Here is a 13969-nt window from a genome sequence, read left to right as displayed (position 1 = left end):
TGGCCCCTTATAAGTTTACCATAAAATTAAATGAATTCATATGTCAATTCACATATGCATGCATACATATACACATAAATAGAGGATATAGAAGCCATCTTTTTTTATTTGTGTCTATTGTTTTATTTATTTATTTTAGAGCCAAGGTCTCTCTCTGCTGCCCAGGCTGGAGTGCAGTGGCACCATCACGGCTCACTGCAGCCTCAACCCCCCGGGCACAAATGATTCACCTCAGCCTCCCTAGTGGCTGAGACTACAAGTGTGGGTCACCACATCCAGCTACTTTTTGTATGTTTTGTAGAGACAGGGTTTCGCCATGTTGCCCAGGCTGGTCTTGAACTCCTGAACTCAGGCAATCCACCCACCTCAGCCTCCCAAAGTGCTGGGATTGCAGTCATGAACTACCTCATCTGGCCCCAGAAGTCATTTTTTAGGGATTCACTCAGAAGATATAGATATATATATATAGCTTTTCCTAAATTTTTTTTACTTTTCCTTAATTTTTCACTTAATATTATTAGCCAACCTATGATTTCTGTAATAAGTATATGCATTCATAAATTATAGCATATTTTCTCAATTTAGAGTTCTTTCCAACAACAAAATTGTTATTTTCCTGTAAAGGAACTATGGGTAGTTGCTATGGCCAACCAAGGTACTAAAAGAGAAAATATAGTTGGTTGTTATTTCTATAAAAGTTCTCACTGAATTGTGTGCATGTACAGAAAGACAAGTTTTTGCAATCAAAATAATTATGTGGTGTTTAAACATAACATTCTTCTCCAATGTAGACGAGGGTCCAACGTATCTCTTACATTGGACATGAGTAGCTTGGGGAACATTGAACCCTTTGTGTCTATACCAACACCACGGGAGAAGGTAGCAATGGAGTATCTGCAGTCAGCCAGCCGAATTCTCACAAGGTCTCAGCTGAGGGACATCGTGGCAAGTTCACATTTACTCCAAAGTGAATTCATGGTGAGTCTTCTATTTATTGTTCACTCTTCAGTCAGTATTTTGATACACGGGGCGCTAGAGACATATGGAAACGATACTGTTCTATACTTAAGCAGCCTACGATAAAAAAATGGCAAAGTGAAATGGTTTTAGATTCACTCTCAGTCACTATTGATAAGTATTAAAATTGGAATGTAAGAGCTAAATTAAGGCAGAATATGCAGGAATTGGCCAGGCAAAGAAGCGGTATAGGGAGCTGGGCAGAGAAGGGGCATTCCAGGACAAAGAATAGCCTTGCTGTCACTGTCTGGGGAATTAAACTGTTCAGTTTAACTGGAACATTGAAATCAAGGTGGGAAGTGGCAAAAGTTGAGCCTCAGAAGTATAAAAGAAACCCAAGCCTTAATATATGTTTAGGAGCTTGGACTTTATCTTATGTTTTAGATAGATCATTCTATTTGCAGTGGAGTAGGCACTAAAAGGGAGCAGTTTAGAGGCTCTAGCATTAATCCTGTGGAACTGCGTTGGTGGCCTAAACTAATACAGTAGAAGGGAAAATGGAAAGAATCTGTAGGAATCTACAAGAAGTGGGATTAATTGAATGAGGCAGCCAAAAGTAATGAAAAAGTCAGGGTTTGATATTCATGTTTTTGGCTTGGCCAACAAGGTGCATATAGTACCCTTTAACGAAATAAGGAACACAGGAGGAAGACCAAGTGTGGGCTAAAAAGAATGATGAATTCAATTTTAGACATACCAGTGTTGCTAGTGAAAGCTTAAAACATGATAACATATATCAACTCAGAGAACATGAAGTCAGATTAAACCTTCTTAGGTCTAATTGTTGCCCTAAGGGAATATTGACTTTATTGATCACCTCTTGCATCTTAAGCCATATTGGTTGAGTACAATAAATTGATTATTAGTTCAGACATTTGCAGCCATCCTAATGGTGACAGATTCAGCAATGGGTTGGATCTACTATTAGCCCCATCAACTATTATTAAGTGTCCAAAGTAAAATGCAAACATGAAAATCAGACTCTGTGGTGTATCATATTTTACATATGAAGAAAATGAGACCTGTAGGAATGAAAGAACAAGTCAGTGGTCACACAGCTAGCCAAAGGCACACCTAGAGCTTTTTTTTCTAGAACTGCAGACAGCTCTTTGTTTATGAAATAAGACCTTACCATAGCCCACTTCCCTGAAAGGAGATTGAAGGCCAGAAGGAGTACGCAGGAGAAAGAGAATACTGGAAGATGACAGACTGTCAGTGTGTGTCAGAAAACAGAAGCTGAGAAGGAAGAAGGGGAGGAATAAAGATATTACCTTTGTGGCTTTGCCCAAAGACACCGACATGCTTGAAATTACCAAACATGAACATGTGTTTTCCATTGAATATTCAACAATTTTGTTTATTTTTATAACTTGGAACAAACAGGTTAAAACATTTAGTTGGAGCAGAGAATAGGAATAAATATCATGGATAGCTAGCATAATGCAAGTAAAGGAAAAATTTTTAAAAAGTAAGTAAGTTGGGGCCAGGTGTGGTGGCTCATGCTTGTAATCCCAGATACTCAGGAAGCTGAGATGGGAGGATGCCTTGAGCCCAGGAGTCTGAGGTTACAGTGAGCTATGATTGTGCCACTGCACACTGACCTAGGTAACAGAGTGAGACCCTATCTCTAAAAATAATTAATAAACAAATAGCTGTTTCTCTCTGTAGACCAAGCCTCAAATTCATAGTATAGTCCAGCTTTTCTCAAATTTTCAGATTGACTGAAAACTAGGATAATTTGAATGAACTTAAAGATGATTTCTTTTATTTCAATAAATATTAGACTGTTAAGTTAAATTTTCTACTGGAGAAAGTTTAAGTAGTAAAAATATTTCATTTGATCAAATATTTAATATTTATCAGTCATTAAATAACATAAAAGTTATTTTGTTCACATTAATCTTACCAAAGTTAGAGAACATACTATTTTGTATAATCAAATCCTTAAACAAATGTTTGTTTGGACCCTTTTGAAAACTTTGGCTTGTTGCTTTATTTGTCCTGGTTAGCTACAGATGCACACCTTTTTAGATCTAATGCACTTACATACAGCCACTCTTTTCCTATTATTCCCTGTCCAATCACTTGAGGCACATAGTGTATACTCTGACAAAATAAGAATGTTAATGTTCTTGTTAAGTGGGAGAAACAGTGTTTGAATGCCCTTCACTAAAAACATTGCATTTACAACTTAAAATGGAACAGTCCAATTATAAACCATTTCTTAATTAAAAAAAAGTTATCACTTGAATTAACAAAAAAGCCCTTTATATTTACCATTTTGGGAAAGAGGTTTTAATAATCCTAAAAGAGTCACTGTTAGTGTGAAAAGATAATCTATTATAGTAAAATTTTTGGTACTAAAGTTATGTAAAAACTAGAATATATTTGAATACCTGGTTTTTTTAAAAAAAAATCACTTTTTAGCATCTGTCTAATCATTCTAGCAATTATGTCACAACAGGATTCTTAAAATCTAACCAGTGTTATATGTCTCCTTACTGACTACATATTAAGCAATGTTTTCTAACACAGAGAGCTGTTTCTTAGAAGTCAGCTTGTCCGGATGCAGCTGATATGTTTAGGAAAGGAAGGGTGTTGGTCCACCAGAGGTGCTAGGTCTGTTGTTTTTAAGTGGCTTTGAAGTCCAATAGAACTCTGGATCAGATGGCCCCCTGTGAAGATTTTCTTTGTGGCAGTATTAGATACGCTAATTTGATATTATTTATTTTTGCAGGAAATACCAATGAATTTTGTGGATCCCAAAGAAATTGATATTCCGCGTCATGGAACTAAAAATCGCTATAAGACCATTTTGCCAAGTAAGCTTCTTGATTTTATAATTTGCATTGTATGGGGGGCAAGGGGAGGGATAGCCATTAGGAGAAATACCTAATGTAGATGATGGGTTGATGGGTGCAGCAAAAGCAAACCACAATGGCACGTGTATACCTATGTAACAAACCTGCACATTCTGCACATGTATCCCAGAACTTAAAGTATAAATAATAATAATAATTTACATTGTAAAGCACAAGACAGGACTTCCTATTAACCCTTACCTCAGCATTTCCAGTTCTTACAACACCCACTTCATATCAAATTTGGAATTCCAAACACGTGTCAAGACTAATAATCATTAAAACTATCTGAAGTTAATGATTTTACTTTTTTACTCTTATTATAATGTCCAGGTCACAATTCCAATAGACACATATTCTAAAATTTTGTTGTGCCACACGTTATGGCTACCTGATTTTTGTCAAGGGTCAAACAATTCAATGGGAAAAGGAGAGTCTTTTCAACAAATGGAGCAGAAACAACCAGATATCCACATGCAAAAAAATGAAGTTGAAGACAAAAATTGACTCAAAATGGACCAGAGACCTACACATAAGAGCTAGAACTACAAAACTCATAAACGAAAACAGCTGTAAATCTTTTTGACCTTGAATTAGTCAGTGGTTTCTTAGATAAGCCAACAAAAGCACAAACAGCAACAACAAAAAAATTGAACTCCATTAATATTAAAAATTTTGTGCTTCAAAGGATACCTTCAAGGAAGTGAAAAGACAACTGATAGAATGGAAGAAAATAAATATTTGCAAATCATGTATCTAATAAGGGACGTGTAGCTACAATACACAAATCTTACAACTCAATAATAAAAACACAACCCAAAAAATGGACAAAAGATTTCAATGGATATTTCTCCCTAGAAGATGTACAAATGACCAACAAGCATATTAAAAGATGTTTAACATCACTAGCCATCAGCGAAATCAAAACTACGACAAGATAGTACTTTATATCCATGAGGATAACTATTATTTAAAAAATAGACAATAAAAAATGCGGGCAAGGATGTAGAGAATTGGAAACTTAACACTACAGTTTTAAGTACAGATATAGCTACTTAGGAAAACAGTTTGGCAGTTCCTTAAGAGATAAAACTGAGTTGCTATATGACCTGGACACTCTACTTCTGGGTAAATATTACCTAAAAGAAATGAAACGTGTTCACACAAAAATGATACAAAAATATTTATAACAGCATTATTCATAATAGCCAAAGAGTGGCAACCATCAGCTGAGAAATGGGTAGATAAAATGTAGTATAGTCACACAATAGAATCAATAAAAAGGAACAAGGTACTGATGAACCTTGAATGAACCTTGAAAACATCATGCTAAGTGAAACAAGCCAGACACAAAAGACCTCATATTTTGTAGTCCGTTTATATGAAATGTCCAGATAGCCAAATCTATACAGACAGAAAATATCTTAGTGGTTGCTTGGCATTAGGGGATATGGAGAATGACTGCTAAAGGACCTGTATTTATTTTGGGGCTAATTGAATGTTATAAAATTGATTTACAGTGATTGTTGCACAGCTCTGTGAAAATTAAAAAAAAAAAAAAACTGTGATGGCACATGAAATGAGGGGATTGTATGGAATGTGAATTATTTCTCAATAAAACTATTACCAAAAAAATGTTGCTGTGCATGACAATGACTTGGAGTCCTTGTTAGTCCTGTGCCCAACCCCAGGGATTTTGTTTAAGTAGATCTGCTGTTGAGCACAGAAAACTACTTTTAGCAAACACTTAGGTGATTCCAATCCAGATGAAACCAGGACCCACTTTGAGAACCACTACTATATGTGAAACTAGATTGAGCTTCATGGCATTTATTAACATCAAGCAATGACCTGAAAGCCAGGGACCAGTAAGAAATAAGAAACAGTCGGCCGGGCGCGGTGGCTCACGCTTGTAATCCCAGCACTTTGGGAGGCCGAGGCGGGCGGATCACGAGGTCAGGAGATCGATCTACTAAAAAACAAGAAAGTACCAGCCGGAGGCGGGCCCTGTATTGCACGACCGAGAGTGCGCGGCACTAACCGCTAACGAACTCTCTCAAAAAAGAAAAAAAAAAAGGAAGAAATAAGAAACAGTCTATAAAATCAAGGAGGTCACAGATTAGAAACGAGAGTCATATAATGATAATTATGCTCAGTGCATAGGCCAGAATAAAGATACTCCCCAAGCAGTGTAGGAGTTCAGAGAGGACTGAGTAATTAATTCTGTCCAGACAAATTAGGTAAAAAAAAATGGAGAGGAAGTAATATTTTCTATGACCAAACAGATATAGTTGGAGTTTTGGCAAAATCAGTAAACATCTCACGACAAAGTTCAGGAAAGATGGAGCCACAAAGTCTTTTTAAGTTTTGACATTGAAATAGTAATCTTCATAATTTAGTTCTTTAATTCATTCATAAGACACCAAATTCCTTATATTCATAGTAATGGTGGTGTAACAAAATAAAGTAATTACACAATTACTGTTAATACTGTCTTTGGCCTTCCCCTTCTGGTGGAATTGGAAATCCATTGTTAAACTATAACATATTTTTAAACTGTTCCATATAGTTAAATTTATTTACCTAAGGTAGAGTCACCATTGAAGGTTATTTTATGACTATACTTGGCCAAAGGGGATGAAAGTGCTGCGTGTTAGAATTTGTGTTCTTTCTCTCCCTCTCTCTCTCTCTCTTAAAATTTTTATCTAAAATATACCAAACATAAGTAATAAGCAAATATACCTCCATCACAATTATATATACTCAAACCATCATCTAATTTTAGAAGGATTTGGAAATTATTAGCATTAGTTCAAAGTTCAGCCTTCTCCATTTCCTGCCCAGATGATATCAGACAACTGCTTCGTAGTCCTGTGTCAGTTTTTCCGTTCACAGAACTGGGTGGACCGCTGGATTCAGGGCACCTGTGCTGACAGCTGATGTTGCAAATGATGATGGATTTTCTGTTGAAAATGTCTGCTGCCTGAATGCCCCACCCACCACCCCCTGTTGCACAAAATATAATTTAGGAAATATAGCTTAGAAAAGCCACACTATTGGGTGAAAGCATCCAAAAAGCCTGGAATGAATACACAAAGATGTTCTTTATGGTTTTAGACTGTAATATGAGATAAACTTTTTTTTTTTTTTTTTTTTTGAGGCGGAGTCTTGCTCTGTTGCCCAGGCTGGAGTGCAGTGGCGCGATCTCAGCTCACTGCAAGCTCCGCCTCCCGGGTTCACGCCATTCTCCTGCCTCAGCCTCTCCGAGTAGCTGAGACTACAGGCGCCCGCCACCACGCCCAGCTAATTTTTTTGTATTTTTAGTAGAGACGGGGTTTCACCGTGGTCTCGGTCTCCTGACCTCGTGATCCGCCCGCCTCGGCCTCCCAAAGTGCTGGGATTACAAGCGTGAGCCACCGCGCCCAGCATTAGATAAACTTGAAATATTACATAAAATGATGATTATTAAATGATCAAGAATTTAAACATTATGATTGTTTTTAGTTTTAACCTACACTAAACTCTTCTTAGTCCTAAAAGCTTGACAGCTTGTACATAATAGCTACATTATATAATTCTGAGAATGCCTTGCAACAGATATATGGATGGGCAAGAATCAATTATGAATAAATCAATTTATAATTATAAATTAAATTATAGTCATTTCTCTAAGGACAGTGTTATCTTGGCTCAGATTAAAATGCTAAAGTCAAGTTTATATCAAATTATTTTGCAATGTAAACAAATATTAGTGATAAAAATATGTCTACATCCTAAATCACAAAAGTAGTAGGAAGAAACAATCATACATCAATAGAAAATTATTAGACAGTAAAATATAATACTATAATAATCATACATCAATAGAAAATTATTAGCACACAATAAAATATAATATTGTAATAATAAGTTTAAATTTTTTACTTTAGATTCAGGGGGTACCTGTGCAGGTTTGTTACAAGGGTATATTGTGTGATGCTGCTGTTTGGGCTTCTTCTGACCCTATGACATCCAGAGAGTGAACATAGTACCCAATAGGAAGATTTTCAGCCCTTCTCCCTTTCCCTCCCTCCCTTTTTTTGGAGTCCCAGTTACTATTGTTTTCATCTTTATGTCTATGTGTATCCAGAATTTAGCTCTCACTTATAAATGAGAACATGCAATATTTGTTTTTCTGTTCCTGTATTAATTTGCTTAGAATAATGGCCTCCAGTTGCATCCGTGTTGCTACAAAGGACATGATTTTGTTCTTTTTTATGACTTCATAGTGTTCCATGGTGTATGTGTACCACATTTTCTTTATCCAATCCACTGTTGATGGGCATCTAGGTTGTTTCCATGTCTTTGTTATTGTGAATAGTGCTGCACTATAATAATAAATTTTATGCATATTTCTTTTATGCAGTCAATGTATTGATACAAATATAAGATAATATAGATACACTTAAAGAATGCCATTTACTCAGGTCATCATTTTATATTTAAAATTTTAACATCTAATAATGTTTCCTACTTAATGTTTCCTTTTTTATTATATAAAGTACCTAGCACAGAGTAGATATGCAAATAAGCGAACCACTCATTAAAGCAACAAGTTATGTAGCTAAAGCAAGATACTGGAATTAGATTTGATTTCCTACCCCAACAAAAACATTTACAATTTTTGGCAGGATATTTAATCTCCCTATGCCATCCTTTATTCCCAAAAGTAGTGATGATGATACTCTCCTACAAGGCTACTGAGAAAACTAAATGATAGTATGTGTAAAATGTCTGTCAAAGTTCCAACTAATAGTAAGCCCTCAGCTAATGTTAGTTTCTCTTTCCCTCCCTATCTAATCAAAGATGAATCCATTTCTAACCTCAGAACCAATTCCAGGAAATAGGGGTACCATCTATGTATAGAGAAGTTTACAGTTTTAAAAGCAAAGTACTCAAGAGCCCCATTTTCATTCATTTATAACAGTAGTGATGAAAATGATGATGATTATACATTTTTTGTTGAATTCTTGGCTTTTTTTTTAGTCCAAGCTATATATTACAAGAGTCTTTCTTGGAAACCTACATTTCCCCATACTCAGTTATATGTTGTATTCTTGCATTTGTAAAAGGAAGTAGTTGGAGCCATACACAGTGGCCCATGTCCTGGAGTTTGAGACCAGCCTGGGCAATATAATGACTCCATTTCCACAAAAAAAAAAAAAAAAAAAAGTTTAATTACTAGCCTGGGCAACATGGCAAAACCTCGTCTCTACCAAAAAATACAAAATGCAGCCAGGTGTGGTGGTGCACACGTGTAGTCCCAGCTGCTTGGGAGACTGAGGCAGAAGGATCACTTGATCCCGGGAGGTTGAGGTCGCAGTGAGCTGTGATCGCATCTGGGAGTAGCCACCGCAATTCAGCCTGGGCAACAAAGTGAGACTCCCCTAAGGATTTGGAAACTTCTAAGTACTTGGAAAATACTGTAAGTTACTAATTACCAACATAATTTAGCTTGACAGGGAAACTGTTTCTAAGTAGTTTTTAGCTTTACCAGTAAATCATATACATCATTGGCATTATAAAAACTGAAGGAAGCAGGCCTCTTTTCAAGCCTGAATGGTGTAGGATGTTTATGGAAACCTCTAACAATCAGTGGATACTGAAAGGCATGAAAGATTTCTTGTCCTCTTTGCTAAGAAAAGAAAAAAAAAATCTAGAAAGTCAAAAACAGGGCTTTAACTCTTTCTAATAGAAATTAATTCTGGCATTAAACCCTCTGTGAGCCGCATCCCAAATAGAAATCACAAAGGATACAAAAGTTAATTAAATACAGCCTTTGCCCTCTAGGGGCTCACCGCACTCCATTGAGGGCAGGCAGAAATTTAAGCACTTAAAATACAAGATGATAAATACTAAAATAAAACTCAGGGGACCCAAGCAAAGAAGATAATGCCTAATTCCGCCTGGGAAGGTCAGGGAGAACTTCAGAAAGACAGTATTTTCTGAATTGAGCCCTGAGGAATGAGGAAGACTTTACCATGCAGAGAAGGCAAAGGAAACAATATGTGCAAAAGCATAAAATCTGCAAGAACATAGAACATTTGGGAGATTGCCCTAGGTCCATGGGGCTAGATTATATGATACACGTGGGAAAGCAGCTGTTGGTGAGGCCTTGGGATGATCATTAAAGATCTGCTGTATCTTGCCAAGTACCCCTCTTGGCATTCATCTTCTAGGCCTGCACTGTCAAGTAGAACAACCAGAACCCACTTATGGCTACGTCAATTTACACTTAAATGAATTAAAATTAAATGAAATTAAAACTTTAGTTCCTCAGTTTTTACTAGCCACATTTCAGGTGCTTGAAAGCTAGAGGCTACATTTTTGGATAGCACAGATAGATAATATTTTTATCACCTCAGAAAATTCTATTGATCAGGGCTGCTCTAAGCTGAATTATCAATAAGTATATAAATGCAATACTTAAGTATGTAAATACAGTAGGTATAGTAAAATTGAGTCCAATGGACAAATAGGATTATGTACAATACCTTCTTGGAAATTCACAGGGTCTATTAACATACTGAAGACCCTGAGAAGTCCTGCAGTAAAAAGAATATGGTTCAGATCTGTTTAATCCAATGTTTCCCATATTTATTTGGTTACTAACCTCTTTTTGTAGAAGATGACTTAATTTATAAGTCATATAATATAATTCTATATGTTATAGAGGTAACGATTTACAGGTAATACATATTTTGGGAAATACTGCTATGGGCAATTGGGAAGTATGGATGACATTTAGACAATGGAATCATGTGATCAGATTTTGTTTTACAGAACACCTTGACAGCTATGAGGAGGATGAATTGGAAAAAAGCAAGATTGAAGGCAGGGAGACCAGGAGATGCTTGAGTCCTAGTCCAAGAAGACAGCCATGCAAACAGAGAGGCAAGACAGACCCCAGCATATTTTAGGAGACAGAACAGACAGAATATGCTAATATTCAAATGCACAGAAACTCTACACGGACTGTAGAGCCGTGGCAGCACACCTAACCTAAACAATAGCAGAAAGCTGTCAGGAACACATGAAGGGCATGAGGAGTTTCACAAGCCTGTGGTCCATTCAGAAGGAAATAATAAATAGAAAAAGCTGGACTATAAATGAGGAGACCGGGCTGGTCTGAAGTATGTATTTGAGAGCCCTCAGGATGTGCGTAATAAAGTCGCAGGAATGAATGAGTCACTCAACAAGGCAGTATCAAGTAAGGATAAAAGAGGGTCAAGTTGAATCCTAGAATTAGCAACATGAAAAGGGGCAGATTAAATGAGCAGGAGATTGGAAAGAGGCCACCGAAGAGGGAGCAGGAAAACCAGAACGTTGTGTCCCAGAATCTAAGGGAAGAGAAAACTCGAAAAAAGGATATACAGTCAACAGTTTTTGAATGCTTCAGAGAGGACATGAACAAAAATACCACAATGGGATCACTGGGTTTAACAACAAGAGGGTCAGTGGTGACCTTAGCAAGGGCAGTCTCTGCACAGTGCTAGTAGGATAGATCACAGTGTACTTGAGGAGGATTGAGTTGCAGATGAGCATGGAGAAAGTGTGTGTATAATCTCTTTCAGAAGTTTGCCTGTCTAAAAAAGAAAAGCAATAAAATAATTGCTAGAGAAGGATACATAGAACTGACCTTTTTTTAAAAAAAATAGAAGGGATCTTTGAATCAGTGCAGTAGACATTCACTGAAGGTCTGCTATGCAAGACACTAGATCTTATAAGGATGGTGAAAAATCCCCATCCCTGCCTTCAAAAAGCTCAGAGTGTACCAGGTCAAAGAAATCATAAAGAGATGAATTAGTAATATTAATGTAGGCAAATGATGGTAAAAATAATTTCCATATTTTCCATAACACTGTAGTACACAAAGAGTCTTTCAACTCGATGGAAAGTGATTTTAGAATTTAAGACAATGTTGCTGGCACTAAACTAATCTAACCAATATCAGATATTTGTGCTGTCAGCGAACAAACCACTACATATGCTAACTAAAGACAGCTTCTTCCAAATAGTGGAAAAGACTTCTGTCCAGGCCATGTGTTTGTTGTAGGTCAGAAGAAAGGAAATCAGTGCAATAAGCAATTTAGGGCTATCCAGACTGAACTAATCACTGCGTGCATTCTAATGGCAATGTTATGGCGCCTGAGGGCTTAGTTTTAGACTAAGATGATGATTACCTTTTGTTATGTTGCTAAAACGTTATTTTTTATAGATCGTGATAATTATTGGACATGCGAACTCCAACTCTAAGAAACCCTGAATTTGACTTCTGAATATACACAAACCCTAGACTTTTGGGATGTACCTACTCTATTAATGCCTCCCTAGGCAGAACTGATTTTGTGATAATACTATTCTTTTCTGAAATATGTTTTCCAGAAAACTTGTTATATATACTATTAAACACAACCCAAATATCAGTGGTTTAAATAATTTAGAAATGTATTTCCCTCTCAAGTATACCTGCCAGGGTTGATATGGCAGCTTTGCCATGTTATATCTCCCGACTCATCTCTCTGGTTACCTCACCATCCCTAGGGTATTACCTTTACATGGTCTGAGATCCTTATCACCATGACCACATCCCAGGCAGCAAGATGGAATCAGAAGTTGTAGAAGGAGAACATCACTCCTCACTTTAATTTCATGATCTAAAAGTCATGTGCATCACTTCCTCTCACGTGCTATAAGTGAAAACAGTCACATGGCCGCAACTAATGCAAGGGGTGGTAAGAAGGAAAGTCTCAAGCTGTGCATCCTACCAAGTTCCCAGCCAGAATTGGGATCTTATTGCTAAAGAAAGACAGGGATGGTGACTACTAGGAGACAACTAGCTCTTAAAATACATGTTTGGATATGCGTGTCTGTGCCGTGCATACTATTGTGTGCTCCAGCTATTGACAGCAAAAATGCCAGACAGCACTGAGCATGCTTGGCAAGAAGCTTTAAGGGCGCTGTATAGCCAAAGGCTCCCAGCAGGGAACCTCCTCCATGAGATTCTTGGTGGAGTGTGTTCAATAAGGTTGTTTGCTCCACTGTGGCTTCTCCTCCTTGTTTGTTATTTTGTGATCTGCCAAGAGTTTTGATCAATAGAATTGATGGAAGATATGTATAAACAATGGAATAATTTCACTCTCAATGTTAAAATTCAGCTCCACGGGTGTTCAAGACCCCTTGGAGGAAAAAGATAAGGTAACATAAAGCAGTCTAGCAGAAGAAGTCTCTACATTACAAAGGGTGTAATAGATTTTATGCAGACTGAGAGGTTTTACCAACAAGGGTAGATTTAGTTTTTTGGAAGGGAGGGGAGCTAAAGCTTATATTATTTGGAGATTACTCTTTAGGTTTTATTTTATTTTTAATTGAAAATAACAGTTGTATATATTTATGGGGTACAATGTGATGTTTTGATACATGTATACATTGTGGAATGATCAAATCATGCTAATATTCATGTATCCATTACCTCAAATATTTATTGTTTTTTTGTGGTGAGAACATTTAAAATCCCATAATTTCAGCTATTTTGAAATATATAATATTATTATTAAACGATAGTCACCATTCTCTATAATGGATCACCAAAACCTGTTTCTCCTAACTGAAATTTTGTATCCTTTGACCACCATTTCCGCTTTCCCCATTCACCCCACTCCCCCAGCCTCTGGTAACCACCATTCTACTCTCTATTTCTATGAGTTCAACTTTTTTAGATTCCACACATAAAGAAGATCATGTCTCTCTGTGCCTGGCTTATTTCATTTAACATAATGTCTGGGAAGTCTATCTATGTTGTCACAAATGACAGAATTTCCTGCTTTTTAAAGGCCAAATAGAACTCCATTATGTATATAGACCATACTTTCAAAATCCATTCATCTGTTGATGGACACTCCAGTTGTTTTCAAACCTTGGCTATAGTAAATAGTGCTGCAAGAACATAGGAGGGCAGATATGCCTTCAGCATACTGACTTCAGTTCCTTTGGATATATACTCAGAAGTGGAATTGCTGGATCATATGGTAGTTCATTCACAGTTTTTGAGG

General features: G+C 36.8%; 1 protein-coding gene across 4 annotated transcripts in view; it reads left to right on the top strand.

The window, feature by feature from the left end:
• The window catches only part of PTPRR (protein tyrosine phosphatase receptor type R), a 271414-nt gene that overhangs the window by 206903 nt on the left and 50542 nt on the right, over positions 1-13969 (top strand). For all 4 annotated transcript variants that reach the window (XM_032170734.2, XM_032170735.2, XM_032170736.2 and 1 more), the window contains 2 exons: positions 792-978; positions 3755-3839. In XM_032170734.2, the coding sequence (XP_032026625.1) occupies positions 792-978; positions 3755-3839 (272 nt within the window). The remainder of the gene's footprint in view (positions 1-791; positions 979-3754; positions 3840-13969) is intronic.

The sequence above is a fragment of the Hylobates moloch genome, unplaced genomic scaffold (assembly GCF_009828535.3).
Source record: "Hylobates moloch isolate HMO894 unplaced genomic scaffold, HMol_V3 SCAFFOLD_12, whole genome shotgun sequence".
Taxonomy (NCBI): domain Eukaryota; kingdom Metazoa; phylum Chordata; class Mammalia; order Primates; family Hylobatidae; genus Hylobates; species Hylobates moloch.
The sequence above is the reverse complement of the archived record's forward strand: the minus strand, read 5'-3'. Positions and strand labels throughout refer to the sequence as shown.